Source organism: Oenanthe melanoleuca, chromosome 10, assembly GCF_029582105.1.
Source record: "Oenanthe melanoleuca isolate GR-GAL-2019-014 chromosome 10, OMel1.0, whole genome shotgun sequence".
NCBI classification, from domain to species: domain Eukaryota; kingdom Metazoa; phylum Chordata; class Aves; order Passeriformes; family Muscicapidae; genus Oenanthe; species Oenanthe melanoleuca.
This window is the reverse complement of record NC_079344.1, coordinates 15,940,445-15,959,492: the sequence shown is the minus strand read 5'-3', so window position 1 is coordinate 15,959,492 and position 19,048 is coordinate 15,940,445. Positions and strand designations below refer to the sequence as shown.

Sequence of the window (19,048 nt, the reverse complement as noted above, 5' to 3'; positions counted from 1 at the left end):
TTTGATGCCCCTCCAAGCTCTGCTGAAGCCTGAGGTGAGAAGGTGATGCCTCAGAGGCACAGATCAGAATCACAGATCACAGGGCCAGTCTGGAAGAGAAACAGGCCAAATAAATGGTGAGGAGGTGCTGGGGTCCTACATGAGAGCAGACCACAGACCTTTGTCAAATCCCAGCATGGCCTGGCACAGCTGCTTCTCCAAGAAGGGAGTGATGTGAGGGATGTGCCAGGACTGGATGAGAAGGAAGAACCTCTACAATTCCTCTAATATGGTATTAGTATTTAAATTTAATATTACTATTTAAAAAACCAACCACCACCACAGGATCCCTCCTCGGTCCCCTCTCTGGAGACACTGAGCGTGTGTTTTCCAGGCCTGAGAATTTAACAAGAGCCATCTCCTACAGCTGTTGCTGAACATCCTCCTTGGTTACTGATAGAGGGTGGAAGTGCTTTCAATCTCAAGTGCCATTAGCCCTGCTTCCTTCCAAATGCCAGACAGGCAAATTTATTGAGAATCTCTGTCTTTTCTGCATTTTAATAAGTCTCTTCATCTGCTGAGAGCAAAGTCTGCTGTCAGACCACAAACACTGCCTGGTGATCACTTTGCTCCTTACAGATGCTTTTTCTTCTGATACCTTTTGCATCTTGCAATCCCTATGCTTTGAAATTTCCAGTGCTGTTTTCTGGGTTTTGTGGCTGTCTTCTTCCTGGGGAGGAAGCTCCCTTTGTGTCCTGTTGGACTTGGCAAACCTGGATGGGTTTCTTAAGCAGGAGTGTGCTCAAGGATTGAGCAAATCTGGGACTCAGTGGGCGCCCTGGGCAGACGTTGGGCATGTACCATGCCAGGCTGGCACAGGAAGCTCAGTTCCTTGGCAGCCCCATCCTCACTCTCCCTTCTGCACAGGGCTGGTAGGAAGGATGAGAAACTTCTCTCCCCAGCTAGGCATCCTGACAGCAACACCCCAGCATGTGTCCCCACAGTGTGCAGGAGCATGGCTCATGGTGTGAGGACACCCAGGAACACACTGTGGCATCTCTCCCTGCCCACTGGATGCCTCTGCACAGCTTCACAGCTTGCAGTGCCACCTCTGTGGGGGTCCCACTCCTGGAGCATCCTGTCTCTGGCCCTTTCCTTTCTTCATGGCCTTCAGGGGATTCAGTCTGTGAGCCTGCAAGCAGGTTTGGGTGACGGTGGGTGGCTCTGCTGCCATCCTCCAACACACCGCTCCCAGTGCCGCATTCCCACTGCATCCCAGGGGATGCCCTCCTGCCCTTGGGCTGGGGATCAGCCCTGCACGCTGGCTCCAATGTCTCTGCACACCCAGCTTGAACCCAGAGTGTCCCCAAGCGCTCCCCTGCCTATTCCCTGCTCACCCCCTCCCGAAGTGTTTCTGCCGGCGGTCCACAGCGCCAGCCTCGTATTCCAGCGTCTCCCTGGAGCGAACCGCTCCGGGGGTCCTGCACGGGGCTGCTCCCACCAAACACCTCCCAGGCAGCGGGTTCCACCAGGAGTTGGACTGGATGACCCCTGAGGGCTCCTTCCAGCCGAGGACATCCTGCGATCCATGAGGGAGCCTCTGCCGCCCTGCCCCGCCGGCTGCCTCCCCGGCGGCCTTTCCCCTGGTGCCGAGGGGCGCTCCGGGCTGGCTGGGGGCAGCGCCGGGGCTCCATCGGGCCCGAGGCACGTCCCGCGGCCCCGAGCGCGGGGAGCGACCCGGAGCGCCGAGCGGGGCCGGGCGCGGCGGAAGGCGGCGGAAGGCGGCGGGAGCGGGGCGGGCCCCGGGGGAGGCGGGCCGGGGAGGCCGGGCCGCGCTCAGGGCCGCGCTGCGCCGTGCCGGGGGCCGCGGGCGCGGGGCCGCGGCGCGGGCGGGGCGGGGGAGGCCCCGCAGCCGGCGCTCCGGCAGGTGGCACTGGCCGCCTCCCCCGCGCCCCCCCGATCCCCGCCGCCGCGCTCAGTCCGCCGGCGCCGATGCTGCTGAGCGGAGCGGCCGGCTCGGAGCGCGGTGGCTGCAGCGGCGGGGCGGGGGCCGGCGGGGCCCCGCAGTGCGTGGGTACCATGGCCCGCTGGCTCCGCGAACACCTGGGCTTCCGCAGCGCCCGGCCCGCGCCGCCCGCGCCGCCCAAGCCCGACTACCGCGCCGGGCCGCCGCCTCAGCCGCCCCTGCCGCCCGGGGGCGCGGCCGAGCCGCTGGCCGCCGCCCAGCCCGACATCGTGGCGGCCTACCGGCTGCAGAAGGAGCGCGACTTCGAGGACCCCTACAGCGGCCCGCCGCCCGCCGCCGCCGCCGCCCCCGACGGGCCCCGCTACGTCTCGCCCAAGCACCGGCTCATCAAGGTAGAGGCGGTGGAGAAGGTACCCGCCAGCCCCCCGCCGCCGGTGCCCGCCCCCCCCAGCTCGCCCCCGGCCGGCCCCGAAGCGCCCGAGGAGCCGCCGCAGGAGGTGAGTGAGCGGACGCGGGGCCCTGGTGCTCGCTCCGCGGTATCCCGCCGCTTGCGATGCCCCGAGTGACCGCGCCGGACCCTCGTCCCCTGCCTGAGGAGCAGGACCACGACCGTAGGAGCAGGTGGAGCCTGAGCGCCTTGCTCACGGAGATGCCCTCGGTGGTCCCGCATCCACAGTAGGAGCAGGGTTAGGATCCCCGAGCACCGAGGGGGGGCCGCGGCCAGGCTCCGCGGGGCTCCCGTGTCGCGTCTCCCGGTGCCCCGGTAGCACTGACATGCTGGGCACACGTCAGCAGGAGCGGGGGCGGCCCCGGCTTCTCCTCGGGCTCCCGCGGGAGGCAGGTACGATCCCCAGCGGGAATCGCGCTCGCAGAGCAGCACAGTGTGCGGTGCCCGCCGACGCTGGGGCCGCTGACCCTGGGCCTTCCATCGCTGGATCCTGGCGGATCTCCTCTGCCCGCTTGCCCGGGCTGCCTGTGCCAGCGGCGGCGGCCGGACCCCCAGAGATGCCGTGCTGCTTTGTCAGGGAGCCTCAGCGCCTCTTTGTCTGCCCCCCCTCCCAGCCCCCGCCGGCTTCTCCAGGGTTGAGATGGGAGGACAGCCTGGAGCTGCCGGTGCTGGCAAGGATACGAGAAACATCCCTGGTAAGGAGCTGGGCAGGAGCTCCCCTTGGGGAGACGGGTTCAGAGTGGCACAGAGACCTGGTGGAGGATAAGCCCAACCGGGGCTGCAGCCATTGGTGCCAGGCTTTCCTCTTGGAGGAGAGGCTGATGCGGGGACTGCACAAATAAAGGCAGGAGGGGGTAATTAGTGCCCGCTAGCGCTGCTGCCTGCAAGACGGGGCTTGTCAGGCGAACTCGACGGGATTGCAGATCTGGCTGGTGGAGGGAATCGTGGATACAGTCAGTGATGCCATCCGTGGTCCTGGCACTGCCGGGTGGCACAATGAAATGAGCACTGGGAAAAATCTGCTCAAGAATGTTTTAAGCGGATAGAAAAACTTGTTGCTGGTGGATCTTGGGAAGTTGCCTGTACTGACTAATTGCTTTTGGGAGATTTCTAGAGTGGCCCAGCAGAGCTCCCCTTTTGAGCTGGGTAAGCTGGCTGCTGCAGACAGCAGAGGGGGTTGAGGAGGGTGGCACTGATAATAGGGACCAGAGGTGCTGCCATGGTGCTGTGGTTTGCTGAGGCAGTCTTGGATGGTTTCCCTCTGAACATGTGGTGCAGGATCAGAGCAGGAGCATGTGGACTCAGGCTGTGATGTGCAAAGGGCTGAGCCAGAGCTGTGGGAAGCAGGGACTGCACACAGGTACAGCCAGGATGTTTGGAGATCCAAACTGGATTTTGCTGGTGAGAATCTGAGAAGTTTGGAGAACAGTCGGAAGCTGGGATACATTCAGGGAAACTGTGCTAACAGCGCTAGGCTGAAGAAGACCCTTCATTTTTCCAAGATAGGTGGTGATTAGATTACTGATAGTCTCCTGCATGCCACTGTAGGGAGAAAGCTTCTAATTCTTTAGTGTTCTGGTATGTGATGGACACAGAGCTCCAAAGCCTGTGCGAAACCAAAGTAAAAGTGGAAACATTTGATAGTGCTTGCAGCTGTCTATTAATGTAATTTTCCTGGAAGACCCAGGGAGCATCTACCATGTGGAGCAACTCTGTTGGGCTGAAAAGGCCTTTGCAGCTCTCATCTACTGGGCTGAGCAGTGGAAGGGCTCCCGAACTGCTCCAACATCATGGTGGCTCTTCCTGGAGGTGGTACAGGAGGATGGAAGTGCCTGCTGGGGGGTTACTTCTGCTTGTGACCCTTGCTCTTGGTGATGTCAAGCTGTCCTGGAACAGGGAAGGGGTACTGGAGCTGGTCTGGAACCTCTGCTGAGATGATGATTGTGCAGCGGGCTCAGTGCTCACAGACTTAGGAAGAAGCTGTAGGCACTGTTCCCTACCTGCTGCAGGGACTGAGACTGCAGACTCCTTGGGTTGTGGTGATGCTGAAAAATAAAGGAGAAGTACAGTTCTATGTACAGACAAAGCAGCGAGAGCAGAGAGGTTTTTTTGTTAATGATTGATGGGGAAAATCACTCTAATGAAATATGTAGCCCTTCCAAGTGGGGACAATTAGGATGGAGAGAAGTGGAAAGAGCAGTCACTGGTTCCCAACTGTGTGGTTTGGTTGAGACCATGTGGTTGTGGCTGGGGGCTGACTATGTTCCCTGGGCACCCTATGCCTGCTGTAGCTGTCATGCCTGTTCTGGAGAATGGAATGGGCAGGAACATCTTGGTACAGGAATCCTTCCTGTCTGGGCCACACGAGGCTTTGCTGCTGTAGCATGAGCTGTCACATCTTTGTGCCTTCTGTAGGTTCTGCAGCATCCTGTGGGGATGCATTAGAGCGAGCTCTGCAGTGGCTTGTGCTATTGCCAAACTCAGCTGGAAATGATGTGGACAGCAGAGGTCCTCCTCAGTCTGCTTGGTCTGCTAGGTCCTTCCCCACAGCAGTGGACAATGGGCCCTGTGCGGTTCACCTGAGCCAGGTGGATGCTCTGGAGGTGTCTTCCCTGCTGCATTTGGATGAGGCACAAGAAGGATGCAGTAGGGAGAGATGCCATGAGGGACCTTCTGCTGTCTGCACCCAGGGCATGCTTGAGGATGGGCTGCCTGAGAACATCTTTGTCCTGTACCCACCGGGACCTGTCACTGCTGTCCTTGTTGGGAGTGCAGGGTCAGTGCAGAGGGTGTGGGAACAGCCAGTCAGGAAGCTCTTGGGTGTGTGTCTTTCCTGTGAAAGCCTCCTTGAACTGAGTCATCTTACGCGATGCTGATGCTGTGCTGTCCTGTGTGCCCTCCTCCTGTGCCAGGGGTGCAGCCCTAGGCTCCCTGCCTGGCCCAGCCATCCCCTTTGGGCCATGGACCAGACCCTTCTTGGAAGGTCAGTGCTGTGTTTGCTTTTGGGTTTGGCTTCAGTGTCTGCCAAAAACCAAAAACCAGATGTATAAAACTAGAGGAATTTTGCACCTGACAGAGTTTGCTCAGTTCAGCCAATCTTCTGAGGAGACCCCAAATGCGCTTTATTTCTGGGGTGGGAAACTCGTTTTTCAGGTGGAGGATCTCCCCAGGAATCCTCTGCAAACCTCTGTGTAAAGTGGAACATCTTGTTGTGGCAGAAGGTGATGACAGGCAGAATGTTTCTGTCCAAGATGGGACAAAGAACCCCAGCTCTGCCCTGGGATCTGGGTGTCTGAACTGTGAATGCTCTTGAAGAGCTGTGATCTGTCACCTTCACTGGTGGGCAGCATAAAAGCTGTTTGACTGCAAGAACCCAGTGATAATTTGGTTCTTTGCATTAATTTTGTTTTGATTTTCTTTTTTGTCCCCTTATTGTTGGCATGTACTATAGAGTGAGACCAGCTTCAGTGCTGCAGCAGGGATATGAGTGTGTATTTCTGTGGCAGGTAAACATGTGAAAAACACTCGTGCTCAAGCAGGATTATGTTTCCAGGTACCAGTGGTGCTTGGCTGCTCCCCCAAGGACTGGTCTGCACCAAGAGCTGCCCTGGGATGGTGGCTTTGCACCCGAATTATTTCAAATCTAGCAAACCTTGTGCTGTGTATAAACAGGTGATACCTCCACAGTTGTATGGTGGGATCAGCAGGCAGTGAGTGGCTCCCTCAGCAACACAGAACATGAGCAAAGCATGGAAATGCCTGGCCTTTGACCAAAGAGGGGGGCACCTAGATCACCCCTAAGGATGGTGACAGCCATCGGCTGTGGCCCCCTCTCACTCTTGGGAGCAGCTGTTTGCCCTGTAGCTGTTGCTGAGAGCCCTGCATGGCTCATAGAGTCCAGTACTCAGATTAGGAAATGTCAGAGATGCAGTTTCCTGGGCAACCGTAGTACGTGCAAGGGCATTAGGATGTGCCCAGTCACAAACTGCTGTTTGCCCCATTCTTGGCACAGGCTGGAGCCTCCAGCCCCTCAGTCTTGGGGCTTGAGGTACCATTCTCATGGGCTTGCTTGTGCATCCTGAGGTTGTCGTGCTCCTGAGGCAGTAATCACCTTCCCACCTTTTCTGTGGCTCTCTGCTGTAATATCTAACCATTTAGAAAACAAATGGATTTATGTTCTCATCACCCTACAGTTGGGAGACCTTGCTGCTATGAAGTGGCATCCTTGAGGCAGTGGAGAAGCAAACCAGAGTGGCAAATTCCCCCCAAACCCAAGGAGCTTCCCTCTAAACAGAGCCACTTGCTCTGGTTCCAAGCTGAACCCAGCAAACCTCATCCTCTGCCAACAGAGTCCATCTTATCTCTGCTGAGTGCCTCTGTGAACTTCTGCTGGCAAAATACTCAGTTTTAGGGGTCTTGAGAGACCTGTTAGGATTCTCCACAATCCTCTGCTTTCTAGACCTGGAAGCACCTGTGTGGGGGGCCACTCTGTGAGCCTGCTGGAGCTCGTGTGTTCCTCCCTGGGAGGCCAGACCTAAACATGAGGAAATACATTTGGAAATAAGGGTGGGCATGGAGGTCTTTTCCTTCCAACCTTAATGATTCTGTGACAGTGACCACTGCATGCAGGGAAGCCTTTCAGCCCTGTCTGAAGCTGTTGAGTGTGTATGGCACAGAGGGAGAGTCCAGGACTGGCACCAGCTGCAAGATAGGTCTGTGGTTCATGCAGGTTTGAGTATGGTTAGGTTGGGCTTGGGGCCTGAGGAACAGACAGCTAACCCCAGGAGGGTCAGCAAACTGCATTTCTCAGCCCCCCAGCATGCTTGGAGCCATGAGAGCTCTGCTAAGAGTTAACATTGGACATGGTGCTGCCCATTCACCCATTTTGGCTGTTGAGCTGGTGCATTTGTGTGTGTAGGGACACTGCTGGCATGCCTCCATTGTCTTGAGCACGTGTGAAGATGCTGTTGCTGTCACAGGGCTGTGCTCTGCAGGTGTTAAGGTGCAGCAAGAGCCTCTGTAGCTTTTGAGGCATAGGAGAGGCCATGGAATCTCCTGGCTGTTTGGAGCTGCTTCACTGAGATCCCACAGGCAGCAGGTGGGAAGCAGGTCCTGGTTGACCAAGCAGCTGTAAAAGTCACCAGTGACTTGCATTTCCCCTGGGAATTTTGCTCTGGTCACCACTTTGGAACTTTGCTCTGGTTTTGCAAGCAAAGGGCTGCAAACCCCGGGGTCAGCACTCCTCTTTTGTGCCTGATGGGGCCTGAGTGATGCCATGTCACCCCTTGAATGACAGAGGTGAGAGCAGATTGCCTGTCTCCCACTGCAAAGCTGGGGACTGGCTACTCCTGCAGCCCTGTCCTGGCTTGCTGCCCCCTGTCTGGGATGGTGCCAGTACACTGACACTCTCTGACTTCTGCTGCCTTGCTGAGGGGTGAGAGCATCTGCAGCTCCCCTGTCTGAAACCTGTTCTGCTCCTGTGGGGCAGCTGGGATGTGGTCTGGAGATGATCAGCTACTCTCTCGTGCCCAGGCACGGAGGGACCAGGTTTGGAGCTGGTTCCCCATGCATTGGCTGCCCATGGAGCTGGGACATTTAGGGAGGAGGTGGTGAGCCAGGCATGGAGTGCCATGTGCCTCATGTAGCTCACAGAGATGCCAAGTCTTGGGGCTATGTGGAGGTGTTTACAATTCCAGTTCCTGTTCCCTTTTCCTGCTGGGTTTTCTGTCACAGGCTATTGTTGGGCATTTTGCACAGGAAGGAGGGAGAAATCTTTTGTTTTAAGGTGATTGAGCTGCAGAGGAATGTGTGAGTAGACATGGTCTCCATGGCTGGCCAGGAGTAGGGGCAGCATAGTGGTGAGGATGGAGCCTGGCACCAGGTGGAATTAGGCAGCTGCCACACCATGCTTGAGACATTTTGTCCTTGATGTGGGACATTGCATAGCCTGTTTTGTGATAGCAGATCCCCTCAAGCTGGGGGTTTGCATCCTGGTAAGTGACCAGACCCTCCTAAGGTGCTTGGGTACACTTGGTTGCTGATGGAAATATTGCCTGGCCCCACTTTGGGAGCAGGCTTGTGGCTGGAGGTGGGATGTACAGCTCCAGGTTCTTGGGGACCTCAGTGTCATGTGATGGGGTGCTCTGACTGGGAAGCTGCTGAGATGCTAGATGGGCATGTGGCTCCAGTGCTGGAGGGGAATTGAGCTCTGGGACATGCCCCATATCCTTCAGGATCCTCTCCTTTTCACTAACGAGTGCAAATCGCAGAAATTTAGTGCTGACCCTGTGACATGGCACTTGAGAAGCTCCTGGTTCTGCTTCCTGGAGGAAGGTTCTATCTCATCTTACTTAACATAGGATGTGTCTGGGGATGCTGTGGAGGTCTGGGAAGGAGTAGAGAGGAAACCATAGGCTATTCTTAGCCCTTTTGTTAGAAAAGCTCTTCAAATGAGTGCACAGGAGCCCTGGAAAATAACCAGTGAGTTCCTAGTTGCGCCAGTGCCAACTGACACCCCTGTTTTGGGATCTGGGTCCCTTCTCCACCTTGGAAAAGGAAATGTGGCTTTGTGCAGGAGAGCATCTGTGTGCCACGGAGGGGCATGGCACTGCTAGCAGCCACACACCACAGTGGGGACCTGGCCAGGGCATGTATGTGGGTGCTGGCAGTTTGGGCCTGATGGTGAGGGAGGGAGGGGCAGAGTTGCCTTCTGCTCTGCTTGGCTCCATCTCAACTTTCAGGACAAAGGCTGGAGCATTTCCACAGCCAAGTGCCAGTGCCTGGAAAGCTGTCAGCTGCCTGCAGGGCTCTGCAAGGCTGCCATGATGTGGATTTGGGTTCTCAGTGGCTGCTGTGGCTGCTGCTGGAAGAGCTCATGGTGAGCTCTGCCTTCCACCTGCCAATAAAGGCAGAGAGTGCCTTAACCCTTTTCCTGTTCTTCCCCTCTTCCAGCTGGCTGTTCTGGAGGACTACGCAGATCCCTTTGATGCAGCACAGGTGGCAGGTAGCCAGGCAGGGCTGGAGAAGGTGATGGAGAATGATGGATATATGGAGCCATATGAAGCCCAGAAGATGATGGCTGGTAAGGTGGAAGGCATCATGCAAAGGCACCACCCTTTACACCTCTGGTCCCTGAGTTTGGTGGCCACTCTACTCTGTTCCTTGCAGCCTGTGACAGCATCAGCTCCCCCACATAAGGCAGACCTGGCTGATGGTTGTGGTGGGGGACAGCCATTTTGCAGGCAGATTTTCCCAGCTTTATCCTTGTGCTCTGGGTTTGCAAGAGCATGCAAAGACTGTCTGAGCACTACAGGCACATCTCCCCCTGTGATGCTGTCCTCCAGGACCCCAATTGCCAGCTTGAGCCAGGAGAGACCTGACATTCCATGCATCTGGCTTAAAACTAAGATGGATGTGGGAGCTACTTAATTCAGTTAGGACTGGGCCAGAATATGCTGTGTCTGCTGCAGCAGCAGGGCCCCCAGTGGGCCTGTCTAGGGCTGGAAAGCTGGCGAGCTGGGAGCATGTGCTGCTCAAGGCAGTGCTCGGGGTCACCATGCTGGCTCTGGCTCTGCTTTGCAGCTCTGTGGTTTTCCGGGAGCAAGTGGTTTCTGGAAAGCTCAGGTGGCTTTTTGAAGTAGACCATTATATTTCTTGGAAAAACCAGCAAGCAGTGGAGAGGCTGCTTGTGCCTGTGAGAGAACTTTGTTTTGCTTGAGGGAAGGGCGTTTTATTAAACCAACCACTCTGGGTGTTGAGGGGAAAAACCCAGCCTCACTGCTTGCAGGAAATCAGGCTCAGGGTACTCTGTCCCCATGGACCGTGTTTTGCCAGGCTGCCCAGGAGTGGGGTGTGGTATTGTGGGGATCTTGGTGCTGCTGAGCAGCTCTCCTGTCGCTGCCCCTTCCTCTGCTGATGCTCCTCCGTGGGTGACATAGAGCCCTGTCATCTAGCACAGCTTGGGGCCCATGGCTGTGCTGGACAGAAGGCTCACGGCCTTTTGGCTCTTTTCCGGCTAGAGATCCGCCAGAAGGGCTTGCGGGAGGCTCCCGCCCGGCCGCTGCACCTCTACGACACCCCTTACGAGCCCGTGCTGGACATGGACAGTGAGTGCTCAGCCTGCCCCAGGCCCAGGGAGTCCCGGCTGCCCGAGGATGACGAGCGGCCCCCGGAGGAGTATGACCAGCCCTGGGAATGGAAGAAGGAGCGCATCTCCAAAGCCTTTGCAGGTGAGTGACGGCAGCTGCCATACAGCAAACACGTGTTTGGGGAAGCTGGATACTTGGGGCTCCTTCATCTTCTGGTGCTCAATAATGTTGGTCTCTGCGTTTCCATAGCTCAGGGAGTGCAGCTCTTGCAGAAGCTGTTTCTCTGAGCAGGGAGCCAGGCTGGGCAGAGTGATGGATTGAGCTGCCTTGGTAACCTGTGTAACACCTCTCTTCCAGTGCCTTTTCTGTGCTCTGACCGATCACAGCCTCTGGTGCAAATTAATACCCTCAACATTGTGTTGCAGGGGTAGGTTCAACCCTGGGCTCAAGCAGATCCCTCCTTCCTCAGGGCAGGAGGATACTCAAAGAGCCTTGTCCAGACCCCCTAACCTATTTATCCATGCTGTGGGATCGATTCTGTTTGTGTTTGGTAATGAGGAAATCCATGCTGTGCATTAGTGCTGGCTCCTTGCCGGTGCTGGCTAATTGCTGCACTCTTATCTAAGATGCATTTTAATTGTAGCATTGTGTGTCTGTGCTGCAGCTGGTGCTGAGGGTGCTCAGGCTGGTGGCACTGTGTGGAGATGATGGCAGAGAGAGATGTAGAAATTTGGGGTTGAGGAGTGGTTCAGCTTTTGGGTTTGGGCACTGTGAGCTGGAGATATGTGTGCTGGGCTCAGTGTCACAGTGCCTACTTGTGCTTGGGGCCACTGTGTGCCGAGGTTTTGGTGTGCCAGGCTCCATCATGGAACACCATGCTCTGCTGGGCTGGGTTTGTGCTGAGGTGTCCATACTCTTGATGAGCCACCTTGCTTGATACCCATGGGTGGAAGTGGTGTGTTCACAGGTCTGGCTCACATGTGGATGCTGCCCAGGGCCCTTCAGGCCTGCTCCAAGTCCCAAGGGAGTCAGGTTGCTGTTCCCTGGGCCATGCTGGGGCCTGCTGCCCATTTTTTCTGAAGCCAGAGCAGATCTTGCTGTGTCTCGTGGGGTGTTTTTTCTCTCCAGTGATGCCAAGCTATCTCTGCTGGTCCGTTCCTCCTCAGGGGTCCATGGGACTCCTGCTGATGGGCAGCTGCTACTGGCACAAGGCTGCAACCCACTGGTGCCTGGCAGGGGAATGTGGACCCTGTGGGTTGCTGGGAGGTACCTAGTGCAGAGCAGCTGCACAGGCAGGACAGATGGCAATGGGATGTTTGGCCAAGACCCCCAGACAGATGAGTATGTGGAACGGGGTGATTGCAGGCTCCCCCAAACCCTGGAGAGGGTTGGCTAGAGAAACTGATGGAGGAGCAGGATTTCTCCATTGGGAATGTGCCCCATTTCAGGCCTGTCTCTGCTTGGTACTGTGGAGGGGCTGAGATGGTTAACTGGGGTAGGGCTCCCAGTAATTTAGTCCTGAGGTCTTCCCCCCACAGCTGCTGTCCTTCTCTGAGGGCCTTTGGTGTTGCTGATGGTTTTTTCTAAACCCTTTCTTTCTCTCTCTCTCTCTCTCTCTCTCTTTCCCACACCCTTCCCATCCCCCCTCCAGTTGAAATCAAGGTCATTAAAGACCTGCCATGGCCCCCGCCGGTGGGACAGCTGGACAGCAGTGAAAGCCCCCCGGATGGGGAGGCTGGTGCCCCCATCCCTCTGCAGCACAGCTATGAAGACGCCAATGGTGGGTCTTGCATGACAGTGGTGTGTCTGGGGGGGCTGCAGCCTGTGCTTGCTGTGATTCTGGACCGCTGGAATGCCTTGGGGCTTGTCCTGGGCAGTGCCAGACACAACCCTCCTCCTCTGCCCTCCCCCAGATCCTCCTTCAGTTCTCATGTGCTGGACAGCAAGTGTTTGTCCTGCTGCACCTTCCTGCTGCGAAAAGACACTGGCTCTTCGCTGCCTCTTGAAGCAGCAGAGCTGCTCTGGGGGATTATTCCATGGCATGGCAGAGTCGTTACTGTTCCTTTTGTTCTCTCCTCTTTGCCTCCAAATTCCCAACTGCTGCTTCTCTGCAACTGCACTGAGTATTTAGCTGATGTTTTCTTGCTGCCCAGTCCCTTACAGGTGTGTTAACAGCTAATTCAGATCCCAGTGCTGAAGTTGGGGCTGTTTTTTCCCCTCTTCATCATTTAGCACTGCTCCATTTCCTCTGGTGTTTTATTACCTTGCTGCTTAGTGTCAGGAGGTCCCTGTGGATTCTCCACTCTTCCTTTGCTATCCTAAGCAGCCAAATCTCCCAGGTACACTTTGTCATCTCAGGTTTGCCTTCTTGTGAAGCCCTTTTTGTGTGTGCTGAGCAGAGCCCCTGGGTAAATCCCCTTTGGATGCTGCTGGCAGTCTCACTTATGAAAGCCAAATACTGCTGCTTCTCTTTTAACCCTTTATTAATATTTTAAGGACCTTGCTCTTATGCTGTGATGAATTAGGATTTTGCCAAGAGCATTAGGTGGGGGGGAGTTTGTGGAAAGCCATGACTGGATTATTACCAGTGGAGAACTGGGATGTGAGCTGTGCCTTTTCCTATGTAGCAGCATGCTGTGGCTGCCTGTGTGTGCTCAGGTGGGCACTGCAATGTACCAGGTGCAGGTGTTTCATTTTTTATCTGCAGCTACCCAGATCCCTGCAGAGCTTCATAAGATAAAGCCAGTGTGGCCTTTGCTGCCTCCTGGGTGGGCTTGAGCACAGGCTGCAAGTGATGCCTTATTTTGGTGCTGATGGTGGGGGCACTCAAGAGCAAAGAGGCCGCTGTGCCAGGGCTTTGTTGGGTATTTCCCAAATCCATAGGGATGCTGCAGGCTGAAATCAGTCCTCAAGAGGAAAGGTCTTGGCAGGTGGGAACATTCTGATCCTCTTCCTGCAATGAATGCAGGTGTCAAGAAAAATTAATCTCTTTGTTATACAGCCTTTTCTTTTCCCCCATCATTTATTATCTCCACACTCGCTCTGACATGCATCCTGCTTCTGATGAACACATCAGTTTGTAATTTTTCCTGGTTTTAGCAACAGAGTGTCTTTTTTTTTTCCCCTCTGACTTGCCTTGTTTTGTTGTGTTAAGTTTATCTTGCCAGAGTTTTGTCTCATTTTCTATTTCCCATGTCTGGGGGTGACTTGAATGGCATGAAGGATGTCTTCTTCCTCCTAAGGGCTTGTTTTTAATATCCTGTTTAATCATGCACATGCCTCTGTCTCCCTCTGACAGGTGCAATGCATTTCTTTAGAGCCTGTAACACAATGATTTTGTGCTGCCAGCAAACACTTGTGCTGTTTGATTGTCTGGCTTTTTAAGGATTGCCCCAATTTTTTAAGGTGATGAGTTGAAATTGAAGCCTGTATGTGATGTACAAAGGGCAAGCATGGTTGGTGAAAAGCCAGAGTACCACAGAAGCAGGGCTTGTCAAGCCATAATGCCTGGCACCTCCTCCTTGAGCTGTGCTCAGGGTGGTTTATGTCATGCTGAATTGCAGAGAATTTTGGCTGGGTTTGCTTTTGGCTGCCTTCCCCTCCTTGCAGTGCTGGGGGGGTTGGAGTCCTGCTCACCTGCATAGGGCCTGGACAAGGTGCCACTCAAACAGCTGCCTTAGAGGATGCCCTGCTAGAGAGGAAAACATGCCTCTGGCTATTTTTTGCCTCCTCCTCCAATAGCCAGGCAGCATGGAGAATTGTCCTGTCTGGGGCATTCTAGTAGTCCTAGGGCATTTCTGGGCTCAGCCACCTCAAGGGTGACTGTGCTGCCACGGTGGCAGCCCCACACTGTGGGAGCTCTGCCCGATCAATAAGTAATTTGTGGAAGGGGATTGGTGGTACAGGGAGCAATAATGAACTCTTGAGAGGAAGGAGAAACAGTATTGTGAATGCTGAAATCATCCTGCGTGGAAATAACAGGCAGTGGGAGGCCAGGTCCCTGGGGCACGTCTTGGTCAATCCCCCATGCTCATAGCTGTGGCTGGGCTGATGACAAGCAGGTGGCAGCATCAGGAAGGTACCTGCAGTCAAAATACCCCCTTCCCACCTCAGGGAATTGTTTTCTCACCCTATGTTTATTTGTGCCAGCAGAAATGTGTCCATCGATTCCAAACTGACTGCTTCCTTTAGCTCCATCTTTTCCCTCTTCTTTTTTTTTTAAATTTAATTTTTTCGTCTGAGATAAGGGAACCTCCTTTTGCTACATCTCACTTAACTCTGTACCACAGCCACTGAATTTATTTTTGCATTAGCAAAACCTCCTGAGCTTTTGAAACCTCCCTAGAAATGTCTTCCATGGCCTCAGCTGGCTCCAGGCCTGGCGAGGTGGGGACCCAGCCTGGGCACTGCAGTGAGCAGCAGCCCAAGAGCTGCCCTGCCCTTGCACAGACCATGGGAATGGGGCAGTGTGAGGTGACCCAGTGTGATGCAAGTGGCTCTGACTTGCTGCCAGAGGAAGTTAGGATGCCAGCATGTGATGTGTGTCTGTCTTGCAGGTCCATCAGAGGGGCTGGGGTACGGCCGCACCTCGCCCTGCAGGGAGGAGAAGGCCAGGGCTGCCCTCAGGCAGGGCTCCAGCAGCCTCAAGAGCACCAAGACGCTGATCGCTGAGCCTGGCCCCTTTGTCGGGGAGAGGATTGACCCTGCCCTGCCCCTGGAGAGTCAGTGGTGAGTCCTGCCTGCCTCGAGTGGCTACCAGACCCTCCCACCTGCATTAAGGAGCCCTGTGGCCACACCATGAGGAGCCCTGAGGCAGACTTACTTTTTCCTTTCTCCTGGGGAGGCCCTTGCCAGAGGTGCTGGCATGGCTGCTGCCTCAGGGCAGGGCCCTTGCTCTGTGTGTGCTCTGTGCCCAGCACAGTGGTCCCTGTCTCCTGCAGCTGGTACCACGGGGCCATCAGCCGGACGGACGCAGAGACGCTGCTGAGGCTGTGCAAGGAGGCCAGTTACCTGGTGCGCAACAGCGAGACCAGCAAGAACGACTTCTCCCTCTCCTTGAAGTGAGTGGGCCTGGCAGGGCTGGGGGTTGTGGACCCACAGCAGAGGTGACCAGGTGTCCTGGGTGGGTGCCCAATTGGCTAACTGTGAGATGACAACGAGTGGGCAGAAGCGGCTGCAGTATGAAATCCACACTTTCTGTGGTGTGGCGCAGGTTTCTGGTTTGGTGTCTTGGCAGTGTTAATAATCCCTCATGTGGATCAAATGATGTGCCTCACTTCTCAGTAAAATGTGTCTGGTTACAGCTTCCAGCTCTGTTTTCTTGTTCCCCCCTTTTTTTTTTTTGTAGCTTAGTTTCATGGGAAAAGAAAGTTTGTACGAGCCCATTGCTGATGGAAATGTGGGTACCCATCCTTGCCTCCCCAGCCCACAGATCCATTGCTCAGCAGACCTTTACCCTGCTCTGGTTTGCCAGTAGGGAAACCTCATCCCCACAGCACAGCTTGGTTTCTGCTTGGGGTTTTTGGGGAATCTTTATATACTGCCAAGTTTTCCAGATTCCCTGAATGCCAAAATTGCAGGAAGCATCTCTGCATGTGTCCTGACAGAGGAGAACTGCCCACAGCTCATCATCCAGCTCTTTCCTGACTCTTGGGGCAGCACAAATCCACAAAATCAAAGCTGTTACTGTCTGAAGATGATGATGGATGAGCAAATACCTTCTTGCTCTTCTGCTGGACAGCTATATTAACTCTGTTCCTGCCAGATGGGAAACAAGTATTCATTGAGCACTTCAGCTATCTCTGCCCAACAACAGGGCCTGTAACCCTACGCCTTTCTCAGTGTATTTTGAGTTTCCCTAGTGGTCTCTCTACCTGCATTGCTCCCTAGGGGGTTCAGCCTCTCTGTTTATTTCCCAGTGGCACAATTGTGAATTGGATTGCTCTCTCTCCACATTTTTTCACTCTTTTTGTTGCCTTCAGCACCAAACCAGGGCAGCAACTCCACTGAAAATACACTTTATTCCTTCTGCATTTAGAGCTTTCAGATCAGCAAACCCTTCTAGAAGAGCTCCCAGCTTTCCCCCTTTTTTTTTTTTTTTTTTGGGTCAGAATTTTTACTGATGTTTTAATTTTCTGTGTTTTTTCCTTGCCTTGGCTCATGAGCCATTCTGGCTCTCTATTATTTTTTTAAGCTCTTTTTTTTTTTTTTTCTCCTTGAGGAAGGAGGCACAGCCAAGGAGATGGTCTGAAAAGTGTTCCAGTGCTGACCTAAAGTTCTTTGATGTTGTTTAAAGGAAAATAAGCACAAGAGAGAGCAGCCAGGAGTAGATCAGGTAGCTGGAAGGATTTAACTGTGTCTAACAGTCGTGGTTAGTCCAGGCTAGGCAGCCCTATGGTGCCTCTCATGGACAGGGTCATGCCATTGCCTCAGATGCTTGGAGAGTGAGTCTCTCTTGGCTCAACCACAAGAGTGGTTGAGGCCACACTGCAAAGCTTTGTGTCCTTCCTTGTGCCTGCAAAGGTGCTCAGCAGGAGCAGCACCCACCCCTTGTCCTGGCTGCTGGTGTTTGCAGCCTGTTTGCTCAGTCATCTCTCTAGGGGTGTGATCTCATCACATCCCTGAGCTTGTGACAAATACCTGTGAAGCAATATGGGCAAAACACAACCAGTATTATCTCTCCATAGTTCCATGTGGCAGTGCACTGGTTCCTTGCCACTGGGACACAAAACACAGCCAAGCTATTGCTTTTCCTCAGCCCATGTTGGGGGGCTGTGGCTGTCTCCCAGGACACCTGGCTCCTTGCTTCTGTCTCTAAGTGGATTGCAAACCCATTCTGCTAATGCAGCTGGGCTGTCCATTATGGCCCATCCCCATTTGGGGGGATGGGGCTGGGCTGTGCAGCACTAGAAGCAGCTCAGCGTCGCTGATGAGATCCTGTCTGCTTTTAAGTCATCAATATTTTGCTATAATGTGCAATCCAGATGCTGCAGACAGGCTGTGGCTCTCCTCGGAGATGCAGATTAATAGCAGCAGGGCCATTAGTCCGTCACTTGGAATCAGCGTTTGTGGCAGGATCTGACTGCACAGCCTGGCGTGGCTTGGTGCCCGTTCTCTGCTGGGAAATGGCCTTGCTATGCTGAGTGGGTTTTATGGAGCCTGCAGTGGTGGCATGGGGAGAGGGGGAAGGAGAAAATCCTTTGGCTATGGGCCAAAGCAAAAAAAACCTGGCTGGAGATCTGGGAGCTAAAGTCTTAGGAGCTGAGGGGATCCTGTGAGAGCCAGAGCAGTTGCAAAAGGGGCTTTGACACATGCAAGGAGCAAAAGCCACTACCCTTCAGTGACCCTACAGCAAGTGTCCCTGCTGCTCTTGCCCGGGTGATGCTTTCCCTACCCACACAACCCTGGGTGGGCTCTACACACCCCACTGCATGGCCCGCCCAAGGGGACACAGTGCAGCATCTTTGGCCGTGTCCCTCCTTTGCTCTGTGGGTTTTGTTGGAGTCAGGCAGGAGCAGGATGGTGCAGGCAGAGCCGTGGCTGCAGACAGGAGCCAGCAGTGTCCCCCTCAGCTGGAGGGGCAGGATGCCTGCATCGGGGGGTCAGGAGATGAGGGGAGGCTGGGGCCAGCTGTACTCCCTAACCCTGCCTTCATCTGTTCTTGCAGGAGCAGCCAGGGCTTCATGCACATGAAACTGTCCAGGACCCAGGAGAACAAGTACGTGCTGGGTCAGCACAGCCCGCCCTTCGACAGCGTGCCAGAGATCATCCATCACTACGCCAGCCGCAAGCTGCCCATCAAGGGGGCTGAGCACATGTCCTTGCTTTACCCAGTGGCTATCCGTACCCTATAGTCATCACCCCCACGAGCCAGACTCAAGGCTGGGTGCACCAAAACTGGCCACAGGGCTGAGCTTGCCATGCCAGGGATGGCTCCAGACCGCCAGTCCACGAGCAGCTCACTAGGCACAGCCAGTGCTGTTGGGGATTGCTGCAGCTGGGCCCCTTGTCCTGCTCTTAGGGGCTCCCATGCACTGGTTTGCATGCTGGCACGGCACTGGAAGGACCCCCTGTGCAAGGAGCTGAGTGGGGCTTGCCGGCTGTCCACACCTCCACACCTGCCTCCTTGGCAGAGCTTGGGATGCCAGGACTGGAGCTGGGACCTTGGAGAGTCCAGGGAAGGGGGGCAGTGTGTGCGAGCACGGGGATAAAATCATCCGGTAGCAGGCCTGAGGTACCTCCATGAGGGTGCCTAGCTCTGCCCATGAGAGACTAAATGGCTGTGCCTGCAGGTAAGGAGGCTGGCAGGGGTGAGCAGGACCTGCCTGGGGCCAGCAAGGCATGCAGTGTGTGAGGCAGGCTGCCCATACCTGCACTGGTGCTCAGTACTCACTGCCATCCTTTGCCAAACATAAACAGTGACCGGCCTTGGCTATGTGTGCAGCACCACTGCCTAATAAAGCGGTGCATGGTTGTCTCCTGCTTCATGGGACTGTGTGTCCACAGCCCACTATGAGTGGGAGCTCAGTGTAGCAGAACAGTGGAAAGGGAAATTTTGTTACACAAAAG

The 19,048-nt window shown here is 55.1% G+C and overlaps 1 protein-coding gene across 2 annotated transcripts; it reads left to right on the top strand.

The window, feature by feature from the left end:
- The first annotated feature begins 1,820 nt into the window (after nucleotides 1-1,820).
- SHF (Src homology 2 domain containing F) lies at nucleotides 1,821-18,961 on the top strand. 2 transcript variants are annotated; one of them, XM_056499803.1, is made up of 7 exons: nucleotides 1,821-2,442; nucleotides 9,345-9,474; nucleotides 10,412-10,621; nucleotides 12,132-12,260; nucleotides 15,037-15,208; nucleotides 15,421-15,540; nucleotides 18,147-18,961. In XM_056499803.1, the coding sequence occupies exons 1-7, from the start codon at nucleotides 1,972-1,974 to the stop codon at nucleotides 18,331-18,333; spliced, it is 1,419 nt and encodes a 472-aa protein (XP_056355778.1). In that variant the 5' UTR covers nucleotides 1,821-1,971; the 3' UTR covers nucleotides 18,334-18,961. The 2 variants fall into 2 exon arrangements, with proteins under 2 accessions (XP_056355778.1, XP_056355779.1); XM_056499804.1 differs by lacking the exon at nucleotides 12,132-12,260.
- Nucleotides 18,962-19,048: the final 87 nt, after the last annotated feature.